Source organism: Chlorocebus sabaeus, chromosome 9, assembly GCF_047675955.1.
Source record: "Chlorocebus sabaeus isolate Y175 chromosome 9, mChlSab1.0.hap1, whole genome shotgun sequence".
NCBI classification, from domain to species: Eukaryota; Metazoa; Chordata; class Mammalia; order Primates; family Cercopithecidae; genus Chlorocebus; species Chlorocebus sabaeus.
The window spans coordinates 101,176,851-101,201,481 of NC_132912.1; the positions used below are offsets into that span (position 1 = coordinate 101,176,851).

General features: G+C 50.5%; 1 protein-coding gene across 5 annotated transcripts in view; it reads right to left on the reverse strand.

Moving 5' to 3' along the window:
* Positions 1 to 1,049: 1,049 nt before the first annotated feature.
* Positions 1,050 to 24,631, reverse strand: part of HPS1 (HPS1 biogenesis of lysosomal organelles complex 3 subunit 1) — a 30,418-nt gene continuing 6,836 nt past the window's right edge. For 3 of the 5 annotated variants that reach the window (XM_007963784.3, XM_007963786.3, XM_007963790.3), the window contains exons 4-20: positions 20,017 to 20,154; positions 19,655 to 19,797; positions 18,364 to 18,472; positions 15,503 to 15,663; positions 14,934 to 15,033; positions 14,162 to 14,260; positions 13,944 to 14,013; positions 11,660 to 11,709; positions 10,278 to 10,445; positions 10,002 to 10,181; positions 8,711 to 8,772; positions 7,619 to 7,753; positions 7,469 to 7,534; positions 6,225 to 6,369; positions 3,936 to 4,049; positions 2,181 to 2,263; positions 1,050 to 1,732 (exon numbers count right to left, since the gene is read on the reverse strand). In XM_007963784.3, the coding sequence (XP_007961975.2) occupies positions 1,570 to 1,732; positions 2,181 to 2,263; positions 3,936 to 4,049; positions 6,225 to 6,369; positions 7,469 to 7,534; positions 7,619 to 7,753; positions 8,711 to 8,772; positions 10,002 to 10,181; positions 10,278 to 10,445; positions 11,660 to 11,709; positions 13,944 to 14,013; positions 14,162 to 14,260; positions 14,934 to 15,033; positions 15,503 to 15,663; positions 18,364 to 18,472; positions 19,655 to 19,797; positions 20,017 to 20,154 (1,986 nt within the window). In that variant the 3' untranslated portion in view covers positions 1,050 to 1,569. Of the gene's footprint in view, positions 1,733 to 2,139; positions 2,264 to 3,935; positions 4,050 to 6,224; positions 6,370 to 7,468; positions 7,535 to 7,618; positions 7,754 to 8,710; positions 8,773 to 10,001; positions 10,182 to 10,277; positions 10,446 to 11,659; positions 11,710 to 13,943; positions 14,014 to 14,161; positions 14,261 to 14,933; positions 15,034 to 15,502; positions 15,664 to 18,363; positions 18,473 to 19,654; positions 19,798 to 20,016; positions 20,155 to 24,631 lie in introns of all 5 variants that reach the window. The other 2 variants (XM_038009424.2, XM_007963792.3) reach the window with 2 other exon arrangements.

Below are 24,631 nucleotides of genomic sequence, written 5' to 3' on the forward strand. Positions count from 1 at the left end.
CCTTTGTTCTCTGTCCATTACTTAGCAGGGTGTTCCCTAGGAGGAGAAAGCCCCTCGCAGCGGAGCGGAGAGTTCCCGCGCTGCTCTGACACGGCAGTGCGAAGGAAACCTGCTGTTGGTAACGAATCTCAGAACTGGGAGAGTATGTGGAGATGATCCTAAGAGGGGGTTCCGAGGACCCCTCCACACACCATGGACAGTTACCCCGCATGTGAGCATCTCTGCTAAGATCTGATTCAGGATGTCCACCCCTGTGTTATTTATTATATAGAAAGATCAAGGAGACTGGTTAAACTAGACATATCACATCCAGCCACTGCTAAAAACTAAAGGGAAATAGTAGGCGACAAAAGCAGGTGTCCTGAACACCGGTGGGCTCAGAGGATTGGAGTTTTTTCCTTTATGCTTTTCTGTATTTTCCACAATCCATGCTTTTCATTGCCATTCCATCAGATGATGATAAGGAGGAACACAGATCCAGTCACCTGAGGGGACACTTCCTCACTGCCTCCTTCTCCGGGTTTAGACTAACGTGTGGGTTCGAGCTCCCCCAACGCCTCCCCAAAGCTGTCCCCTGCAAGGGAGAGACCAGTCTGCGCGAATTTTGGCTTGAGACTGAAGACACAGAAGGCGCGGCTCCCGCATGCACAGCACAGGGCCATCTGTTCCTGTGCTGCGGTAGACGCTGATTTCTGCCACGCCACCCTCTCTGGCCCAGCACCAGCCTCCTGGCCTCAGATGAGCAGATGCTCCCAGTCCCAGGGCTCTCAGGATCTCTTGTCCTTGGGTCCATTCTGGGACAGGAACTTCTCGGTTGGAAGAGAGGGGCTGTACCCCTTGGGTGGTGGTTCTCAATCCAGGGCGCACCACGGAAGCTTTGAAAGACATCAAAGCCTGGGCTCCACGGCCACCAACGGAATCCATATCTCTGGGCCAGGGCCAGGGGCTTGAGAACCCCAGCCCCAGGGCAGACGCCAGCCGAGCGTGAAGGGGCTGGGACTTAGCAAGGGCTTATTGGCACGACAGAAGGGTCTAGAAGCACAGGCGTGTTGAGCTTCAGTGATAACAATGACCAACATTTATTGAGCACCTACCGCATTGGGTAATCCTCACACCACCCTGAGAGGGAGGTGCCATTGCTTTAAATGTGAGGAACAGAAGAAACTTTCTGGGAGATGCAGAGAGGAAGTGGCAGGGCTGGAATTCAGACCCAGGCAAAGGAGCACCTTTTACCTGGGGTAGGAGAGAGCTTGCCGGGTGGGCTCCCTCCCCATCTCCCAGGATAAGGCAGAGGCAGCTCTGGAAGAGGAGCTGCTGCCACTTTTGTTTTACGAAGACAAACCGGACCCCTGGGTTTCCCTCTTCCTCCAGAGAGAAGGATCTGGGGCCTTGCACATATCCCACGTGGAGGGTGGTCTAGGTGGGTTTTAGAAACCCTGGGGCCACCCTGGGCACTCTGCCCCATCCTCAGGACGGCTACTGCAGACAGCAGGCTCTTGCCATGGGGAACAGTGGCAAGCAAGAGCAGCTGGAGGACGGGGTGCAAAGGCAGACTGCAGCCACCTTGGCCTAGAGCAGGGGGATACGGGAGGCCTCCCAGAGGCGCCGGGCCAGCTGGCCGGCCTGCTGCACCAGCAGGTCAGTGGGGATGACAGACAGGTGCAGGGCCAGCAGCTCGTAGCACCTGACAGCCTCGGCCGGGCGGTTCTTGCTGTAGTAGCGCAGGAGCTTCCTGGGGAGGAAAGGGAGGATAGGATTCAGGAGCGAGGCTGTTGCCCTCCTCCAGTGCCAGAGGCCTCTCTGGGCCCTCGCGAGCAAATGCCCATGTCCTCGGTCATCTCACTAGGCCCCTGCACGTGGGCCTTGACACCTGCTCCTGTTCCTCACTGACCTAACAGTGCCATCCTGGCTACGAGGCAGCAGTGGGGATGTTCTGGGCCAGGCGCAGACGTTTCCCGTGCTGCCAAGAACATGCCAGCAGGAAGGTGGTAGGAACACAGAAGTGCCCTCCACACCCATCCTCCCTCACTGCACACAGGCCCAGCTGGGAAGGTATTCCCAGTATGGATTTCTGGGTCCGGGGTAGGGCACTGCTGAAGCAGAAGCCGCTCCCGGCAGAGGCGAGTACTTATCACCCACACAGGAGCGTCTGTCCCCAGCGGCTCCCGACGCGCCGTCACCTGTAGTAGTCTCCTCCCAGCATGCCAATAGGCACTGAGTCGTCGGAGAGGACGGGCACCTCGATCATCTGGAGTTTGTACCCCTGAGGAAGGAGGACAGGGAGGCAGTGGGTGTCGGGGGAGCACACGGGCCTGAGTCAGACGCACCGGGCTTGCAGCCTGGCTTGGCTCTGCCTTGTGTGCTGGGTGCTTGGGAAAATGCTTGGACCTTGGTTTTTCATCTTTGAAGTCAGAATAACAACAGTCGCCTTATGAACATTAGAGACAAAGTATACAAAGTTCCAAGGGCCGGCAGGGTAGCTCTCATTCCCATCAATACCTAGACCTGCACAGGCCACACACATGCTCAGGAGGGCAACCTGCAGGGCTGTCATTCAGGGTCTTGAAGAGCAGAGCATTCACAAAAGGCCTAAGCCTCTGCTTTGAAAGAACTGGGAATTCCCAGCGTGGGATAAGGTGGGAAGGGAATTAAGATCTGCTGGACGTGCCCTGTGTGCCAGGCATGAACATGGCGATTAGCTGATGCTTGTGTGGGCACCGTGGCCTGCCATGCAGGGGGAGTGGACTCTGCAGTGTGCAGGGCTGCCCCCGTGGCACCAGCTGGGCTGTGTGGCTGACATTCAAACCTGGCCTCTCCAGCTCACAGCTCTGCCTCACTGTATTACCCCACAGGGCCACCCAAGCACACAGACTCCTGTCCCTCCCTAGAAGTGAAGGTAAAAGTCACAGGAATTTTCTAGTACTTCTGTTGTACACAAGTCCTGGGCACTTCCAGGGGCACAGAGGAACGCTGGGAGCCTGCAGGCTGGGGGAGCAGAGGTTGGGCTGCGGCTTCCTCACTTAACAACCTCGGTGGCCCTGGCCATGGCGTCTGATCTCTAGATCGTCGTGTCTCCATCTGTACAATGGGGTCAGGGATCCCTGCCCCAGCCACCGCACAAGGCTGTGAGGGATGACTGAGAGAACAGCGGCAGAGGGCGCCAGTAACCACCCTGCCCTATGGAAAGGGATGGCTGTCACCCTCAGTGAACAAAGAGAGTGCAGGGTGGGTGCAGGGGAAGGCACAGTAGTTCAGGGACCCAGAGACCAAGGGCTGCGAGGGAGGAGGAATGCTCCTGAGAGCTGGAACAACCATTCCTGGTGACAAACGAGATGCAAATAAAAGAGAGACAGGAGGAAAGCAAAGAACGGCAAGAGACAGAGAGGAGGGAGAGACAGGAGGAGAGGGGCAGGTGGCCACAGACAGTAAGTTCCCCTCACCGGAGCCTACTCTGCAGTAACAGTGAGGCCCAGAAGAAGCAGGTAGGGCCAGGAGGCCAGGGTCTCCTTGGGTGGCCTGGCTCACTGCTTCAAGCAGGGCCTATGCTGTTGAGTTCAGGGGCCCATGCCACAGGGATGACCGTGTGCTATGCTTGGCATGTGATGCTGACGACATGGAAGCACCAGCGACAAAGTGTATGATCTGAGTCGCGTTTCCCACAGTGGGGCGTGTGCCTATCTGCTCACATGTGTGCCTGGATGCCACGTGGACAATGGCAAGAGTTTGCCAGACAGCTGGGCAGAGGGCTCACAAAGCAGTTAAATGCCCACGTGAAATTGTGACCTCTGAGCTCTGGGTCCCAACCTGCTGGGCTTACCAGCAACAAGAAGAGAAGATGAGACAGACAGACAACAATTCAGAAGAAATGAATCCAAGAGTTTCAGAGTGGGAAGTGTGTGCAGACTGTCCTGGCCCAGGGACTCAGCCTCACCTACCATGTCATTCTCGAACCACAGGAAGTAGGAGCAGTAGAAATCCCCCTCCTGGAACAGCAGTGTGGTGTAGCCCTTCTGCAGGTATCTGCGCGCCAGCTGGATCAGAGACCAGACCTGGGGAAAAGAGGAGAGTGAGGAGCACCACTCTCTCAGCGTTGGTCTGCCCGGGCAGCTCTCACCTCTGAAGGAAGGAAAGTGCGCAGATGAGAAACTCCGTGAGTGCCAGGGGCCTCTCCTAGTACCTGGGCACTGCCTTGGCCCAGAGCAGAAGGCTCAACAATAAATCATTATTGGACGGATGGACTACCCTCCAGTTAGTGTGGGGGCAAAATATATGTAAAAAAGCTTTGTGTAACTTTACTATACACATAAGCCATACATTAGTGAACTGGGCTGGTGTGGTGGCTTATGCCTATAATCCTAGCACTTTGGAGGCTGAGGTAGGTGGATTGCTTGAGCTCAGGAGTTCAAGACCATCCTGGGTAACACAGCAAAACCTCATCTCTACAAAAAACACACAACAATTAGCCGGGTGTGGTAGCACACACCTGTAGTCCCAGCTACTTGGGGGGCTGAGGCGAGAGGATCGCTTGAGCCCAGGAGATTGAGGCTGCAGTGAGCTGTGCTTGTGCCACTGCACTCTAGCCTGGGTGACAAAGTGAGACCCTGTCTCAAAAAAAATAATATTAAAATAAATAAATTAGTGAAATGATCATTCAGGCCAGAAAATAGCCATAGCCAGGGACATCATTAATTAACACAGGAGAACAAGGTGTGGTCTCCTGAATCCATCCTAGTGCCCTTCAGGCTGGGAACTGATGATGGTCCAGGTGAGTGACCCCGTAGGATGTCCTGAGCCAGGGGTGAAGTCCAAATCAGAGCTCACCAAGGGGTCAGATGGAAACACAGGGCCTGAGAAACCACACGCCTTAGCTCCCCTGGGAATGTCCTCCTGTCTGACGCAGGGACTGTCACCAATGTTGCCAGCGAAGTGCCCCAGGGAAGGCAGTAGGGACAGTGGGCTCTCTCCCACCTCTCAGGGCTGGGAAAAGACTCGAGGAGCCCGCTCCTCCACCCTTAGCCGGAGGGACAGGCGATCTGCTCCAAACTGCATCACTGTGCAATTACTAATTAAATCTGCCATGGATTGATTATACTTTTCAGGAAAGTAATTTGACAACATCCATTAATAACCTTAAAAACATTCCTCCCATCTGACTTAGTAATTCCATTTCTAGGAATCCATATTGGGGACGTAATCAGAGATGGGGACACAGATGTATGTAAGGTGTATACTGCAGAATTATTTATAACAGCAAAAGCCTTGAAATAATCTGTATGTCTAAACATCAGGGAAATGGTTCAATAAATTATGTTACATTCACATGATGGACTATTACGGAGCTGCTAAAAATCATGTCTATAAAGAATTAATGGCATGAGGAAATGCATCTGATATAATGTGAAGTGAAAACATGGTAACAAAGTTGCACATACAGAGTGATCTCAACCACAACAAACTGCACAGAAAACCAACAAAAAGAAACGTACCAAGATAACCCTGACTGTCTCCAGAATGAGGGGCAAGGACGAAGATGGTGATGACGATGCTGCCAGTAAGTACTGAATGAACTGTATCTGCATTTTGTACCACATGCTATGCTAAATATTTGACACGCATCCTCTCATGTAATCTTCATAACTCTGTGACATAAATAGCACTATTTTTTCCTTCTACGGATGAGGAAACTGACACTTGGGCTAAGTACTGCTCAAAACCACGTAAGTGGTGGGAGATGGGGCTGGGCTTCCAACACATGCCTCTGCCACCCAACTTCCCATCTTCCTATCTTGTTTTAAACATTAGAATACACTTTACTTGCCCCCCACCACCTCCCCCCAAAAAATAAAGAACACACACACACACACACACACACACACAGTTTTTTTGGACAGTGGCAGGGGTCCTCCCCCTACCAAAAATACAACTTTGCCATGAAAACCAGTCAGTTAAGTAAGGAGAATAAAAGAATTTCCAGGGAATGCTTCCCTAACAGAAATCACCTTGTTTTAAGTTCTGATGCCCAATTGATGTACCTTGCCGTTCTCTCCATTCTAGCTTATTCAACAAATACTTGTCGAGCATTTATTTAACCGGCACTGGCCATTGCCTCTTCCGGCCTGCTGCCCAGCGCACTCTGCTAGCCCCAGGTATGTGGATCACACCAGGAGGGACTGCCCAATATTGGCTAAGGCCCACCCATCCCCACCCTGGGCCCGAATAGTTACCTTGGTTTTGACAAAGGCAGCCAGCGGCCCCTTGCCCAACTCCGACGAGGTCTTTTCATTGCAGTTGAGGGAAGGCGCCACCATCTGCCCGGTTGTGCGGTCCACATAGATGAAGTGCACCAAGCCTGGGAAGTCTTCTAGGTAGGTGAAGGTCTGAGTTAAGGTGCTTACCAAGCCAGGAGCTAGGGATGACCTGCCTCTGTCCTCGCCCTGGGCTTCCAGCTGTGCCCAGTCATGGTGGCAGGAGGGCCAGGACTGCTTCTCTCCAGTAGCTTCCATTTCAGCCAAGCCCCCTGTATCCTTGCTTCCTCAGATCCCCACTACCTCCCAGCTCCCCAGGCCTTGAAAAGCTGTAAGATCCTCAACGCTTGCACAGTTGACATGGGCAGTTCTGGCCCTACAGGAACATGGTTTGCTCACAGTTCATCGCTTTCATGAGGGATGAATTTAAGTCAGACACGCATGAGGCTGGAATGTGAGCACAGCCACTTGGTTCATGAGTGAGCCCAGCTGACCGCCCAACCTATGCACCTCACTGTGACCTTGCTAAACCCTTACACTTCATCATGTGAGTCTGGAAGGCTCCCATTTGGGAGGGGAAGAGATATCCATGGAAGGGCAGCAGCTGGTGGCTAAAGAGGCCCTGTGGTATCCTTTCACCTGCCCACTGAGGGCCTGCCTCAGGAGACTGAGGGCTGGACACTTCAGAGATGATACGGGAAAAGCTGTTTTACATCAAGTTCCATGGAAAATCAGTATTCAATGAAATCAGTGTTCCATAATAAAAGGGTCAAACAGTCTTAGGAATGGTTTTTGAAACAGGGATAAACATTTACTGTAGGCCTTCTCGGAGCTTTTACATGCCACTGTCCACTGTGATGATCTAAGAAGGACATGGCCCTTTCAACCCAACTGGACCACAGGAACCCACCCCGTCTCCACCCCTTGTGGAATACCTATTACCATTTTGCCAGCTGGCAACACTGACATAAAGAGTCTTTATGGCTTTTGTGAATTAACTTTGGGACAGGAGGAATTCCTGTAATTTCAGCTTGGAATGTTCCTATAGACAAGGCACACGGGTCACTATGTCCTATTGTTTTCCTTCAGAGAGGTGGTGAGCAGCTGAGGGGTGGAAAATACATTCCCCTTCCCTGGGGCCCGCAGTCCTTCTAGGGAGCAGGTGTGGAGGCAGAAGACTCGAGAGGCTTGTTGGGCTGGCTGGAGCCCCGGCGTCAGGATATGACACCATGGTGGTGTTCCTCCTGCTCTTCACCAGCAAGAAGTCCTTCCAGTCTGTCAGCTTCTCCCTGCCGAGGGAAGCTCGGGCTGCATGGAGGAAGTACGGGCCCCAGACCCTGCCCTTGCCATCCAGGGGGCCGCACTTCACTTACCGCATGAGCCTCTGCACTTGGTCCTGCAGGTGCTGAGGCAGGTGTGGGCCTCCCCTGTTGGGGGCTGTGGTCAGGAAGTTCAGCCGGTAGATGGCGCAGAGCTGCCGCTTCAGCTTCCCACATGCCTGGAGCAGCCTGGGCATGAGAGAGGAGAGCATCACAGCAGAAGGGACGTAGGGGAGCCCCTCGCCCCATGTGGACCACCTCGTTCCTGCACCCAGGACAGAGAGACCTGGGGACTCCCTCGCCCCGTGTAGATCAACCTGCTCTTGTACTCAGGAGAGACAGACAGACAGACAGACCTAGGAGAGCCCCTTGCCCCATGCGGACCTCCCTTTTCCTGCACCCAGGACAGACAGACCTAGGGGAGCCCCTCGCCCCTGTGTGGACCACCCCACTCCTGTACCCAGGACAGACACAGACCTAGGAAAACCCCTCATCCCGTGTGGACCACTGCACTCCTACACCCACAACAGACAGACCTGTAGAACCTCTTGCCCCTATGTGGACCACCCCATTCCTGCAGGACAGACAGACAGACCTAGGGGAGCCCCTCACCCCATGTGGACCACCCCACTCCTGTACCTGGAGAAGCTCTTGCCCCTATGTGGACCACCCCACTCCTGTACCCAGGACAGACCTAGGAGAACCCCTCTCCCCATGTGGACCAACTGACTCCTGCACCCAGGACGGACAGACAGACCTAGCGAGCCCCTCACCCCATGTGGACCTCCCTGTTCCTGCACCGAGGACAGACAGACCTAGGGGAGCCCCTTGCCCCGTGTGGACCACCCTGCTCCTGCACTCAGGATGGACCGACCTGGGAAGCCCCTCATTCCTAGGTGGACCACCCTGCTCCTGCACCTGGGACAGACAGATGGAAAGACCTAAGGGAGCAGCCACAGCTGATCAGGCAATAGGAAGGAGCTTCCCAGCTTCTCTACATGGTGTGCCACATATGTGGGAAGAAATCTCCTTTTTTGAAATTATTTTGATGATAAACGATGTGCAGTGGTGGAGGAGATGCGGTCTCCCAGGGAACAGTCTGCCTGGGCACATGACCCACCCCTTGTCCTGAGGCCCACCACTTACTCAGAGGAGGATCCGGGCTCACTTTTGGAGAAAGCCTTGGCCTTAAACTCCAGCCAGGTGCTCTGTAAGGAAGACAGGTGGCAGGTTTGCGTCCCCACCATGTTTCCAGTGAGGTCCAGGCCAAAGTCTTTCCCAGATCAGGCTCTGAGAGGGCACAGGGCCCCCAGACAAATCTGCCCATCTGGCCAATGCAGGCTACCCTGGCAGGCCCCACCAGCCCCCTACAGACTTCAGTGTGCCATGTTCTGGTCACTCAGCAGTGTTTCTTTAAAGGGCAGTTTCCAGGGGCTCACTGTCTGATGGGCACAGGCACGTACAGTAGCGCCCTCACAGTGACCAGGCCAGCCCCTCAGGGTCGGGGGTCACACATAGGGCAGGGGCTGGGGTGTGCAGAGAAGGTGCTGCTGCAGGAGCTGGGAGGGCATGGGGTGGGCATGGGGTAGCCATGCAGGGGGTGGCCTCACAGGATCTCTATAAAGCAGAAGAACTTGGTGTTCTAATGAAAGTGCTCCTTAGGATGCCCTGAGGCACTGCGGGATGCGGCACTGCCTCTGCCTCCGTGAAGAGGAACCTGGGTCTGGGGCATCAGCTGCTTGCTCTGCCTCCTCCAGCCAATCCTGCAGCCTTCAGACTGACAGGCACTCCAGCCACAATGGGTCCCAGCTCCTCAAACACCCAGGCACCGCCACTGCTTAAATCCAGTGTCAACCCCCACCCACCCCACTGCTGTCCAGGCCCTGATCTGGGCTTTGTCAGAGCATGGGGTGACGGCCTGTTTCTACGGCCTGTTTCTACACATTCTCGTGTGTCTCCTGGTCTCAGCTCCCCACCTGGGCCCTAAGCTTGCTGCGGGTAGGGTGGGGCCATGACCTGCACATCCCCGTGTTGCCCTGCGAGCCCGGGTGCATGGCCCCGCTGCAGGAGGAAGCCCGTGACGGGCGGATTCCTGGCCTGCACTTGCTCACCGCATCCAGGCTCTGGCTCCACTGCTCACGAGCCGCATAATCTTGGCCAAGCTAAAACTTACCTAAGCCTTAGTTTCCACACGTAAAAAAGGGGAATTGTAATTCATGTTCTGCCAAACACACACAAAAAGATTCTGAAAACCTAAAAAGCAGCTAAGTTTTCGTTATCTTTTCATAATAGGGAAAACAAGGACCGTAGGCCCGGTGGAGGTGCAGCCTGGACAGGAACCCAGGCCTGCTGGCCCCTCAGCTGCAGTGGACCCGATGGACCCTGCTGCCAGCCCTGCCCCTTCCTCAGGTGGGGAGGACTGGAACTTGGGTCTCACCTGAATCTCCTGTGCCCCTCGATTCTTGACAAACTTGTCCATCCTCTGGCGCAGGTCTCCCACAAGGGGCTGGGAGCGCAGGGAGGCCCCAGCCTCCGGCCCTTCCTTCAGCTTCTTCTCCAGCATGGCAAAGCCATCCATCAGCTGGGACAGGACCAGGGCCAGGGGCGCGCTGGAGCTCTGAGGGAAAGGGCCGAGAGGCGAGTGAACGGAGCTGCCCCGGGGAAGCCGTGCCAGCCCCAAGCATCACCAGGGCAGGGTGAGGGGCTGTCCTACCCTGGTCAGGAGCACCAGGTTGATGCCCGGCCACAGGGGCAGGCAGTACATGGTGTGGGGCACTAGGGGGCAGTAGCTTTCCTTCACGTTGGCATCCAGGAAGATCCTTCTGGGGCTGGAAGGTGCAGGGCAGTGGGGAACCAGCGTTTGGAGGGTGTCCTCCGCTATCTACAGAGGAAGAAAAGTTGCAGTGAGAGGTGGGATCCCTAAGTCGGACCCACCCATTGCTGCCCTATCTGTGAACCATAAGAAATAAACATTTTTAGCTCTAAGAAACTCCGGTTTTTAAATCCCTGCACTCTGCTGAACCTGTCCTCGCAGCTCCAGTTCCGCTGTTGCCGCTCTCAGCTGCTTCTGGGCCTTTCTGCCCAGAGTCCGGCCCGGATGCCAAGCAGGGCAGTGGGCAGGGGCAGAGGGGCTGGGTGGTGGCACAGACAGGACCGAGAAGGCAGGGAAACACACTCGTGGATGGGGAGTGCACATTTTCAACAGACAGAGGTACTAACATTTAACAATGTATCATTTCAATCACCCTCAGAGCATCCCAACAGCCACTCAAATTGGGGAAACTGAGGCATAAAGTGACCAAATGAGCAAGGCTCCAGCCTTACAGAGGGATCTGAGTAAGAAAGCCTTTAGTTCTAAAAATTATAGAATTAAGGAAATCACGAGAGATGCCACAAAAATTCCTCTTTAGTATTATGTATAACAGCAAACACTGGACACAATGATGCGATTGTCCTGGGCATTTGTTAGATAAATAACATATGCATGTGATGGACTCCTAGACAATCATTACAAACCACACTGTGAGGCTGCTTAGGAAACGGAAGAATTTTAAATACAAAAGTATAATGAAGCATGTCAGCATCCAAATCTGATTTTAAAAATACACACGTGTACATATGTAGTGTGTGTGTGCGTGTGTGTGTGTGTGTGTGTAAAGTCACAGGAAAAAAAACTAGAAAGAAATACCCGAAGATGTTAATCTCATTTTGAGGACAGAATTCAGAGTAATTTTCATTCCCTTTTTTATAGTTTACTTTTGTATTTCCCAATCTTTCTACAATAAATATACACGCTCACTTAAAAAAAAATCAAACATTCTATTGGACTTTCACTCCCAACAGCAGTGGAGCTGAGGGACAGCACCTGGGGGTGGGGAGGGGCAAGTTCGCCAGCCCTCACAGCCTGTCCCCAGACCCTGCCTCTGCACTGAGCTCTGGTACCAGGACAGGCACCTGTACTGACCAGGCCTGGGGTGGGCCGGAGGAGGGCTGCCATGGGTAGAGTGACCCTGGAGGCGGAACCCTCAGAGCCCCCAACACTTACTGCGGCATCTCAGATCAGCTGGCGCCCAGGCAGACACCGGAGAAACTCACCTGAAGGGCTTCCATGGGTGGGGTGCCCCCCTCCAGCCAGATGGTGCTACCTGCAGGCCACAGGTAATAACATAACGATGTAAGTATCATGAGATGTAAGCAACGGCTCAACAGCACGGGGTAGGGGGCCCAGGTGTCTCCCACAACCTCTGCCCTTGGCTGCCAGCTCCACGTAGGGGTGGTAATGTGGCTGGGCAACACCCCTTCATCCTAAGTTGGCAGGCACAAGGTGAACTCTGCAGTACCAGGGCTGAGGCAGCCCGGGCCTGGCAGAGAAGCTGACCCTCCCTTGCTCCCTAATCCCCTCCTTGTTCTGTCCCCTGTATTCCTTCAGACTTCAACCCGCCCCTCAGGAGTCAGCACACACAGTCCACCTTTGCGCACTCATTAGTCAACCAGCAAGCTCTTACTGAGCGCCTACTGTGTGCTGGGAATTGAGGTGGATTTCCTTCCGAATATAGCGCACAAAAACCTACTGAACCCACCACATATCTGAAATATTATGTGTCTGTAATAATACTGTTACCTCTTATATTTCATTTGCAAACAACCCTCATTTATAATCATGTTCCTCTGGGGGAAGTGTGTTCCTAGTCTTAAACACCTGATTTACAAATGGATGAGTGCAACCCAAGCCATTTGTAAGTTGTGAGTTCTGTGCACAGTAGAACAACATTATTTTTTACAGTTCTGAGGCATAAAAAACCACTGTCGAGAGAGAGGGACTGGGAGAAGGACGGTAATGAATGACGAAGAGGAACTTCGGAGATTACCCAGAAGCACTGCTTCTCAACAGGTCTCAGGCTCACCGAGAGCTCAGGGAATCTGAAGATAGTTAGGAACCCTCACCCCAGGAACTGCACAGGCATAGACGAGTTTGCACACAGTCTCAGGGGGTCCTAGGCTTCTAGCCAGTCCAAGGACCTAAAGTTAAGAGCATCTAACCCAGTAGTTGTCAACCTTGGCTACACATGACAATCATTTGGGGACCTTTACAAAATCCTGACGCCCAGGTCAACTGAGTCAGCATCTCTGGGTATAGGCTCAGCTTGAATGATTGTTAAAGATCCAAAGGTGAGTTCAATATGCAGCCAGGGGGCAAAGCATGCTGTAAGCTAAATCTGTGCACAGTAGTGGTTTGCACCTGAGGCACATTGGACTCACCTGGGAAAATTTCCTAGCAGTATTCACACCTGGGTCCCAGGCCCACAGACTGTAACTTAATTGGGCTGGTTGAAGCTGCCCGGTGATTCCAATGTACCAGGGTTGGGAGCCACTGGTTAAAAGAAGCCACATAATAAATTCCTTTCAAATCCTAGTCCCCAACAAGTTTCTCCTCCTGAAACCCTGGCCTTCTTTCTTCCATCAGATGATGTGGATGGACCACAGGATCCTTTTGTTTACCTAAGAACTTCAGAAATAAATGTAATACTCATTCATAGTGACCACAACAATCTGGATTTTGGTTTATCTACTTCTCTAAGCAAGGTTGTCTATTTTTTGGTAACATTTTGAGTATTTGTAGTTTTGCTTTTGTTTTTGTTTTTTTGTTTTTTTGAGACAGAGTCTTGCTCTGTCGCCCAGGCTGGAGTGCAGTGGCGTGATCTCGGCTCACCGCAACCTCCACCTCCCGGGTTCAAGTGATTCTCCTGCCTCAGCCTCCTGAATAGCTGGGATTACAGGCACCTGTCACCTGTGTCTGGCTAATTTTTGTACTTTTAGTAGACATGGGGTTGCGCCACGTGGGCCAGGCTGGTCTCGAACTCCTGACCTCAAGTGATCTACCTGCCTTGGCCTCCCAAAGTGCTGGGATTACAGGCGTGAGCCACCACACCTGACCCATTTTGTTTACAGTTTTTTTATTGTTTACCCACATACTTTGGAGAAACAGGTAAAGTATAAACTACAGAGGTTGAACATTTATATTTTAGAATGTATTGAAATGAGATGATTATTACTTAATTTAACTTAATTTTTAATTACAAAAAAGAAAGATGAGTCTGAGAATGCATGTGCAAAAGTTTTAAACGATGACAATCAACTTGTCATCAACAGCATTAGGGATCAGTGGAGTGGTCTTAAAAGTCCTTGAGTTCAGGCTGGAGCTGGCAGGGAAGATGGGGAGCCGCAGACAGCGCCCTGTGTTCTAGGAACACGGGTACCTGCACTCATGTCTTAGAAGGCACGGGGTCCACTGAAGCCTAAGACAAACGTCCTGGGCTGCTGATTGCTACTGCCGCAGGCAGCTAGCTATTGTTTCCTCCTGCTTTCCTCCAGGCCTCACCTGAGCTCTGATCACCAGGGGAAGGAGCTGGTGTGAAGTACTCCTCAGGGAGGGAGAAGCTGTCTGTCTCCTGGAATGGAGAAGGTGGCTCAGGTTGAGAGGCTCTACCAGCTGGCTCAACCCTGTCCCTGCTCTCCCGGGAGGGGCAGGAAAGGCCTGGTCGCCTGCAGAGGCCAATCCCCTCCTGCCCTTGACTCCACAAAGTATACAGCACCCACCGTCTCTGCAGAGCTCCCCCCGGTTGGGCCTGTGGAGTGAGGGCTCCACGCCTGCTGCACGGGGATGTTCTGGCTGCTCCGGGCCCTCCGTGGGGAAGGCTGTGCAGGGCAGGGGAGAGGCTGGTTAGCTCCTATCTGACCTGGCTCCCTCCACCCCTTCTGCCTCCCAGCGCTTCACAGAGAAGCCCCCACCCCTCCACCCGTTCCAGGTGCTGTCCTGGGTGTGCGGGCCTCAGACTTCCCAGGGATTTGATTCTAGGCGGTCTGTTCTGTGGAAATTCCAGAAATTCCAACACACTGGTATCCAAACCACCACTACCCCTGGTGATGAGGTCAACAGCGATGGTGGTGGCTAACACTCACTGAGCATTCACTATGCCCCAGGCGGTGCCGGGTTCCGTGGGAACCGCGCCTTTTGTCCCCTCCAAAAACTCCTGAGAGGTAGATGCTTTGTTATTCCCATTCCACAGATAAGGGCATTGAGGCTCTGGGGATGCAAGTACGAGCTCAGCTCACACAGCCAGGTGGTGAAGCTGGGTTTCAAACCATGGCTGACTTGAAAAATCTGCACTTTGAACCCACTGGACCATGTGCACTCCAGAATTCCCCTTACATCTGAAAGCAGTGGGAAAGAAGTCACGCCCAACCACACACCCAGAATTGCGACTTAGATAACATGGAGTCCCCAGGGGAAGCCCCCCACCACTCTCCAGGCAGGTTTTCTGAACCACCTCCCCAAGGCCTCCCTCTGCCCAGAGAGCTGCCCTGAGACCTGAGTGTCATCCTCCACTGTGCTCTCGCTGGGGTAGAGGTCCTGAACCAGGAGGATGAGGACAAGCAGGTCGGCCGGGCGCAGGGAGCTGGCACTGTGGCTGCAGACACAGGAGCACAGCCACCCATCAGCACGTGCCCAGCAGGCAACGGGGCAGGCAGGTTAAAGGAGTGTGGAGCCTGGCCCCTGCCCTCAAGGAGCAATGTACTTAATCCTTTCTGGAGACGGGCGAGGCACAAACACAATTAATTAACTCATCAAATTTTAAAGTAAAACTTGGTTGTGTAGAACAAAGAAAAGAAAATGATTTAGCAGTGGGAAAGCACCAGGGACTAAGAACAACATAAAAGGAAGTTCTAGATTGAGACTATAAGACAGTTTTCCAGGAAGGAATGACACAGAGAAATGAGTGAGCTGAAAAGGGTTGAAGAATCAAATCTGCGAAGGTTTCAGGCTTCAGGGAGGAGGTGATTCTTGGCTGGGCAGGTGGTGCTTTTCAGGCAGAGGGAATAAGGGGAGTGGGGAGGCCAGGGAGACTTTAGCCACCACACGCCGGACCTTGAGCTCACCTAGAGTAGAACGCTAGCAGCTTGGAATGCACGAGCAGGAAGGCATGCAGGGCCTCCTCGCCGCCCCGCTCTGGGCTGGTGTTGACAGCCTGGATGACGTGCCGCTCCAGTGCCTCTATGCACAGCTCACAGAGCTGGGGGTGAATCAGCCGCTCCAGGGCCTGGCCAGGGCAGGCAGGGAGAGAAAGCCGTATCACCAACCACCTTGCCCCACTCCAGGCCCTGGGCTAGTGGGGACATTCACTGTCCACACTGAGCTTGGACTCTGCACCAGATACTTGGAAACACGGGGACTAAGACCCACCAGGTCCCAGCCTTCCTGAGGCTTACCGTCTGGTCACTAGACTCTAGTGGATGAGGCAAGGCAATATACAAGGAAATAAAGTTAAGTGCCATTTGTAAATAAGCACCAAGTACAAAATACACAGCACTGGGCTAGAGAGAAATAGCAGCGACCTCCTTGGGTAGGGTGTCCAAAGAAATGTCCCTGAATTAGGTCACCTTTAAACTAATATCTAAACAACTGGATGGCCCACCAGAGAAAGAGGGAGAGAGAGAACACTGCAAGTCAAGGAACAGCATATTCAGAGGCTCTGAGGAGGGGAGAGAGTTTGGAATGGTGCTGTCCAACAGAAATAAAAGGTAGGCCCTATGCATAATTTAAATTTTTCCAGTGACCACATTAAAAAAGTAAAAAGAAACAGTTGACATTAATTTTAATGACATATTTCATTTTACTCAATATATCCAAAATACTATCACCACATGATACAAAAGCCTTATTAATGGAATGTTTTACATTCTTTTTTGTGCTAAGTTATCAAAATCTGGAATATATTTCACATGCATAGCATAACTCAATTTGCACTAGCTGTATTTCAAATGTTCAACAGCCACATGTAGCTAATGACTATCATACTGGACAGATCTAAATATAGAGTTTTCCTGAAACTTAAAGAAGTTTCATGTGACTAGCACTCAGTAAGTGTGGACAAGAGAGGCATGAGATGAAGCTGGAGTGAGATAGGCAGCGATAGATCACACAGGGCCTGGTAGGCTTGGGAAGGAGTTTGGATTTTATACTAATGGCATTAGGTAACCTCCTACAAGAAGTCTTTCCTAATGTCCCAGAAAGAGTTAATCATTCCATCTCTTGTGCCACCATGGCTTTTGATGAAAAACCTAATATGGCACCCAGGATTCTTTATTATATCTTTTAGTATACACATGGCTGATTTCCCTTCAAGGGCAGTGAATGTGTCTTTATTCACCTCTTTATTCCCATGGCCTGGCACACTTCTTAGCATATAATAGGTACTATATGTTTATTGGAAAAGTGAATGAGTGGGGGTGTGAAAATCAATTCCTTCAGATCAATTTTCCAGCTCATTAATTCTCCCTCTAGCTATGTCTCATCTGCTATTTAACACATCCCTTGAGTTTTTCATTTTAACAACTATGTTTTTATTTCTAAAATATTTGTATGGATTCTTTTTCAAATTTGCCGGGCCAATTTAGAGTTTCTTCTTATCTCATTTTGTGATTCTACACTTCATATCTTTAAACATTTCATAGTTATTTTATATTCTATACTTAATAGTTTCAATGCATCAAGTGCCTTGGGATATAAATCTGCTGGTAATTGATTTTCCTGACTCTCACTCATGGTGGCTTATTTTCTTCTATATCTGATTTTCTTCAGTTGTGAGTTCACATTTGTTTGATCGGTACCTTTCCTGCTTTAGCAGTGGTTTTCAAAGTGTGGTTCCTGGACCAGCACAATAAACAAACAGCACCTGGGAATTTTTTAGAAATGCAAGTTCTAGGGCCAGACATTGTGGCTCACACCTGTAATCCCAGCACTTTGGGAGGCCGAAGTGGGCAGATCATGAGGTCAGGAGTTCCAGACCAGCCTGACCAACATAGTGAAACCCCATCTCTACTAAAAACACAAAAATTAGCCAGGTGTGGTGGCACGTGCCTGTAATCCCAGCTACTCAGGAGGCTGAGGCAGGAGAATCGCTTGAACCTGGAAGGCGGAGGTCACAGTGAGCCAAGATCGCTCCACTGCACTCTACCCTGGGCAACAGATCAGACTCCGTCTCAAAAAAAAAAAAAAAAAGAAAAAGAAATGCAAGTTCCAGAGCCCCCATCCCAGACTTGCTAAATGAGAAATGCTGAAAGTGAGGCCCAGTAACCTGTATTTGACAAGCCCTGCAGAGGATTCTGACACACGCTGGAGTATGAAAACCACTGCCTGCAAGAGAATTTGGTTTACCTCTTTAGGAAGCCAAGGAGTGCTACTGACCAGCAGCCACTTTAGTTTTTATTTTTAATTTTTTAGTTTTTTATTTACTAGGCTTTATAAAAGCACCAGTAGCCACTTTAACTTTTTGGGGCTGGGCTTAACCTAGAGTTGCAGGCTCAGCTCTCCTACGCTGCTGCTGGCCCAAGGCTGTTTACTGGCTGTAGTGCTGATATCATTTGCACTCAGGGCAATCTTGACTTTAGTGCTGTGTTTTTCTCCACTGCTTTCCCCTCCAGTTCCAGCTCAATATAATTTTGTGGGAGGAGGAGGGAAGGGTTGAAGGAACTGTCTTCAAAGAGTTCTGTAATTTACAGGGAACCCAAAAATTACATTAAAAGTCTGTATTATTCAGGATTGAGCTATTTTACCATGGGAAAGCCCATCAGAGTACACAACCCTCCATACGGCCACAAAGAACAACTCTCTCTGAATACATGAGTTTCAGGGGCTGCTTGTGCCTTCACTCATTAGGGTTAAAACATGGTCTTAGAGCTGGATGCCCCCTCTGACCTGACAGCTCCAAGTCCTGAGGACTCCCGCGCCCAGTAGTCACCTCCACGGCGAAGCACTGCTCCTGCTCCCGCAGGCGGCTGTAGGTCCACAGCAGGCTCTGGAAGTGCTCCCACAGCTGGACACGCTGCCCCAGGTCTGGGGGCCGCAGCCTGAGGGCAGAGCCAGAGAGGGCGGGAGAGATCACGAGAAAGCTGGTCTCCCCCACCCCCAACCGAAGGGCCACAGTCGCAGCTCAGCATCAGAGCCTGGTGAGCCCGCGTGACCTGCCCACACAGCTGGGAAAGGGGGCCAGGTTTCTGGCTGAGCTCTAGCTGTGGAGTGGGGTGGGACAGGCACAGAGCCAGCAGGCAGGCAGCTAAGCAAATCACCTCACTCCTCAACCTCTGTCACACAAACACATGTCATACAAAGCCAGCTAGAGAGAGCCAGGGTGATGCTTAAGCTTCTCACACAGAGGCCGCTGAACACAGAAAGGTCTGGTCCATCATCAGGGTCCTACACAGGGTCGCAGCCATCTCGGATGCTGGCAAGGTCTGCACTAGCCAATGTGGTTCATGTAACAGGCATCCACCACCTGTAGTATTTGCCACTGAAACCATGCTATCTGGGCTAAAATGACTCATGAAACAATGTTTGTGCATTTGAGAAATGCCTCGATATGGGTAGTTGCTCACATTGATACAAAACTCTAAAGTCCCAGAGTTTCATGCTCTGCAGCTTCCCAATCCATCTTAGAGAATCAAGGGGTGGTGATACCATGAACTTCTCTTTTCTAGGTCTACATTTCAACTACAAGCCTTTTCTGGGGTCCCTCCCACCTCAGTGTATACTTTGAACCATCATTCCCTTTCCCCAAGTTCTTTACTGTGGGCCCAGAGACAGGTTTTAGGGTCTGTCTCCTGAGAAAACCTTCACGAGACTGTATGAGTGTACACGGGCTTGTGTTTTTCTGGAGGGGCAGTCTGAAGCTTGAGAAGCCAGAGAGGACTAGCTCAGACCAGATTTGTAATGCCGGGCGACGATGTTGGGAGAATGGAAAGAGCACTGGACTGAGAGTCTTGAGCTCAGATTTCCAGTTTGGATGTGGCCAACCACCAGCTGGATGACCCCAGGCAAGTGAGTTCCATTCTCTGCTCTGTTTCACCAGATACAAAGTCAGAGGGTTGGACCAGATGATCTCCAAGGTTCATTTGAGCTCTGTTTGTCTGAACTAGGGACCCAGCTGGGGGCAGTGGGTGAAAAATGGCAGCTTCACAGGGGCTGGGCACACATTGCCTGGTCCAGCGAGGGTGCTCGGCAAAGGACAGAGGGGACCAGCTTTGAGGACTCACTCCTTTCGGATAAGCTGACCGTCCACAGTCACCAGCCCGAAGTGCACTTCAAACAGGTACTTGAGCACGTATAGCTTCCGCCGCAGGTCGCCCTCGCTCTCAGTGTGGTCGCCATTGATGGCAATGAACAGGCATTCTCCAAACTGCAGGCACAGGCAGGCCAGTGTCAGCCAGCCCCCAGGCACCCCCTTCACCTGCCCTAGTCTCTGCAGACAAGCCAGGGAAGGCTCGGGTGCCAGGGGGGTTTGATAAGATGCCGTTTCTGCCTTCTAAAGGAGTCTAAAGCTCCAGATAAGAGAGGCCTGTGGACTCCCCATCGAGCGGAGGGAAGAGGAACATGGGCCCCAGAGCTACAGACTCACCAGGTGAAGGACATACAGGGAGCTGCCGTTTTCTGTGGAGAAGCAGGTGTAGGTGTCTGAGAGCTTCTCCAGCATCGTCATGGAGGAGATGATGACCGGGGCTAGGAGGGTGCTGAGCTGGTCCTCCAGGGCAGGGAGCTGCAAAAATGGGGGAAAATATCACTGCTTAGAGTGGGCCAGACAACAAGAACAAAGGAAAGGACAAGACAAGGCCTTGATATCAAGGGTTCCATAGTGTTAGACCCTCCTGGGAGGGTATCACTGTCCTGGTAGGGAGGGGGGCAAAAAGAGACTGCCCCCAACACTTTGGGTAGTGGTTAGGAAGAATGGGGAGGGCCAGCTGGGTAATGGTGCTGTTTAGGTTCTGAATCTGGAAAGAAACATTAAGGAATTGGGCCTCATTACAATAGTGGAATGTGGGGAGCACTGAACGGGGAGCTGGAAGGAAGTTTGCAGCATGTACCAAAGTCTATGCCGTTTTTGCAATAAGTTTACTTTGGAAAATTTGTCCTAAGGAAAATGATCAGAGATTAGGACAAAGACACATGCACAAAGATGTTCACTACTGCATAATTTATAATAGCAAACAACTGGAAAAAAATATAAACATCCAGGATCAGGGAAATAGTTAAATAAATAGCAGTACATAAAAATCATGGAAAAGTCTATAGCCACTTAAAATATTAGAGCGTTTCCCACATGTTCTCACTCATAGGTGGGAACTGAACAATGAGAACACTTGGACACAGGAAGGGGAACATCACACACCGGGGCCTGTTGTGGGGTTGGGGGAGGGATAGCATTAGGAGATATACCTAATGTAAATGATGAGTCAATGGGTGTAGCACAGCAACACAGCACATGTATACATATGTAACAAACCTACACTTTGTGCACATATACCCTAGAACTTAAAATACACACACACACACACACACACACACACACACACACACACACACACACACACACATATATATATGAGTGTTTCAATGACATGGAAAATTCCTCTGACACAATGTTGTAGTTAAAAATAAAACAAGAATGTGAATGCATAGAAAAAACGAAGTATTGATAAAATACTGAGAAAGCCATTTTATTAAAGTTACTTCTGGATAGAGGAATTAGGAGTGATTTTTTTTCCCTCTATTTGTAAGTATATTTCTGTACTTTCCCTATTTTCCATAACAAGCCTGCATTGACTTTGGTAAGTTCTTCATCCATTCTCTCAGCTCGCCGAAACAAGGAACAAAACAAATAAATAAGAACAAAAAGGAACTGGACAAGTTTGTTGCAAATGTGTGAATAAAATGGGATAAAGCCAGTGGAACAGTTACAAATCAAATTCTCCCTAGTGGAAAAAAAAGAAAGGAAGAAAACAGCAGATTTCCCAAGAGGATTTCAGGAGACGTGAATGAAATATGAGGGAGGCACAGTACTAACTTGGACTAGGGAAATCTACAAGGAGCTGAGTAAGACCTTGCCTTGAAAAGACGGGCAACTGGCCAGCGGGAAGGTGCAGCATTGAAGTACAAGCGGGACACAGCACTATGGAGTAAGTTTTCCTGCCAACATTCAGGAACCAAGGACTGTGCCCAGCTCCCACAGTCTGTCAAGCTTTCACAGTGGCTCCTACTCATTGTTCTGGCTCCAGCTCAGATTTTTTTTTTTTCTGGCCACCTCAGGCCACCAACCCCTGCCTCTGTCACTCCCCATCCCATACCCCATTTAACTTCCCCAGACTATTTGTCACCACCTGAACTCATGGTACTTATTTGCCATCTGGTTCACTGTACAATGTCCTTCTTTAGACTCTAAGTTCCATGAAAGCAGGGATCATGTTGCTATGTTCACTGCTTTACTGCAAGAGACTGGCACATGATAGGTTCTCAATTAATATTTGGTTAATGAATATCCCCACAGATAGGCAAGAATTCAATAAACAGGCAAGAATTCAAATATTTGCTGAATTATTCATATACCACGATTTTCTTGAACAAATTTTATTAATACAGAAGTCACTTATGAATCTAGATTTTGATAGAAACTCATCTTAAAAGCAGTATAGTCACGTACTGAAGAGCAATGTTTTGGTCAGCAACAGACCACGCACGATAGTGGCCCCATAAGATTACACAAAGATTTTTGCTACACCTTCTCTATGTTCATTCAGATACACAAACATTTACCACTGTGTTACAACTGTCTGCCGTATTCAGTACAGTCACATGCTGTACAGGTTTGCAGCCTAGAAGCAACAGGCCATACTGTACAGCCTAGGTATGTAGTCGGCTACACCATCTAGGTTTGTGTAAGTACACACTCTGATGTTCACATGACAAGGAAATCACCTAATGATGAATTTGTTATTAATAGAATGTATCACCATCATTAAGCAAGGCATGACTGTAGCTTTTTCTGCAGGAATAGAACTTTTTTTTGGTGAGGGGATGACATGGTCAGGCTTTGTGTCCCCCCCAAATCTCATCTTGACTTGTAATCCCCATAATCCCCACGTGTCAAGGAAGACCAGGTAGAGATAACCGAATCATGGGGTGGTTTTCCCCAGGCTGTTCTCAACTCGTTCTCATGACATCCGACGGTTTTATAAGGGCCTCTTCCCCACTTTGCTTGATACTTCTTCCTGCTGCCTTGGGAAGAAGGTGCCTTGTTTCCTCTTTGCCTTCCACCATGAATGTAAGTTTCCTGAGTTCTCCCCAGCCATGCTGAACTGTGAGTCAATTAAACCTCTTTATAAATTACCCAGTCTCAGGCAGTTCTTTATAGTGGTATGAAAATGGACTGACACAGTAAATTGGTACTGCAGGTGTGAGGTGCTACCCAAAAATGTGAAAGTGACTTTGGAACTGCATAACAGGCAGAGGTTGGAACAGTATGGAGGGCTCAGAAGAAAACAGGAAGATGTGGGAAAGTCTGGAACATCCCAGAGACTTGTTGAATGCTTTTGAACAAAATTCTGATAGTGATATGGACAATGAAGTCCAGGCTAAGGTGGTCTCAGATGGCAATGAGGAACTTATTTGGAACTGGAACAAAGGTGACTTTTGTTATGCTTTAGCAAAGAGACTGGCAGCATTTTGCCCCTGCCCTAGAGATCTATGCAACTTTGAACTTGAGAGAGATGATTTAGGGTATCTGGTGGAAGAAATTTCTAAGTAGCAAAGCATTCAGGAAGTGACTTGGGTGCTCTTAAAAACACTCAGCTTTATGCATTCACTAATAGATGGTTTGGATTGGGACTTACCTTTAAAAGGGAAGCAGAACATAAAAGTTTGGAAAATTTGCAACCTGATGATGCAATAGAAAAGAAAAGCCCATTTTCTAAGGAGAAATTCAAGCCTTGGCTGCAGAAATTTGCAAAAGTAATGAAAGGTCAAACGTTAATCACCAAGACAATGGGAAAAATGTCTCCAGGGCATGTCAGAGGTCTTCACAGCAGCCCCACTTGCCACAGGCCTGGAGGCCTAGGAAGGAAAAACTGTTTCAGGGGTTGGGCCCAGGGCCTTGCTGCTTTGTGCAGTCTGGGGGCATGGTGCCCTGCATCCTAGCCATGGCTAAAAGGTGCCAACATACAGCTCTGGCTGTTGTTTCAGAGAGTGCAAGCCCCAAGCTTTGGTGGCTTACATGTGGTGTTGGGCCTGCGGGTGCACATAAATCAAAAATTGAGGTTAGGGAACCTCCACCTAGATTTCAGAGGATGTATGGAAATGCCAGGATGTCCAGGCAGAAGTTTGCTGCAGGGGCAGAGCCCTCATGGAGAACCTCTGCTAGAGTGGTGAGTAAGGGAATTGTGGGGTCAGACACCTCCACACAGAGTCCCCATTGGGGCATTGCATAGTGGAGCTGTGAGAATAGGGCCACCATCCTTTAGCCCCCAGAATGGTAGATACACCAACAGCCTGCACCATGCACCTGGAAAAGCTGCAGACACTCAACATCAGCCTGTGAAAACAGCCAGGAAGAGGACTGTACCCTGCAAAAGCACAGGGGTAGAGTTGCCCAAGGCCTTGGGAGCACCTCTTGTATCAGTGTGACCTGGATGTGAGACGTAGAGTCAAAGGAGATCATTTCAAAGCTTTAAGATTTGACTGCCCCACTGGATTTCGGACTTGCATGGGGTCTGTAGCCCCTTAGTTTCGTCCAATTTCTCCCATTTGGAATGGGAACATTTACCCAATGCCTATACCCCCATTGTGTCTGGGAAGTAACTTGTTTTTTATTTTGCAGGGTCATAGGTGGAAGGGACTTGCCTTGTCTCAGGTGAGACTTTGGGGAACTGTTGGGAAGGCATGATTGGTTTTTAAATGTGAAAGGGACATGAGATTTGGGAGGGGCCTGGGCAGAATGATATGATTAGGCTTTGTGTCCCCATCCAAATCTCATCTTGAATTGCAATCCCCATAATTCCCATACTCCTCATATGTCAACAGAGAAACCAGGTGGAGGTAAATGAATCATGGGGGCAGGTTCCCCCATGCTGTTCTTGTGATACTGAGTTCTCATGAGATCTAATGGTTTTATAAGAGGCTCTTTCCCCTTCACTCAGCACTTCTCCTTCCTGCTGCCTTGTGAAGAAGGTGTCTTGCTTCCCTCC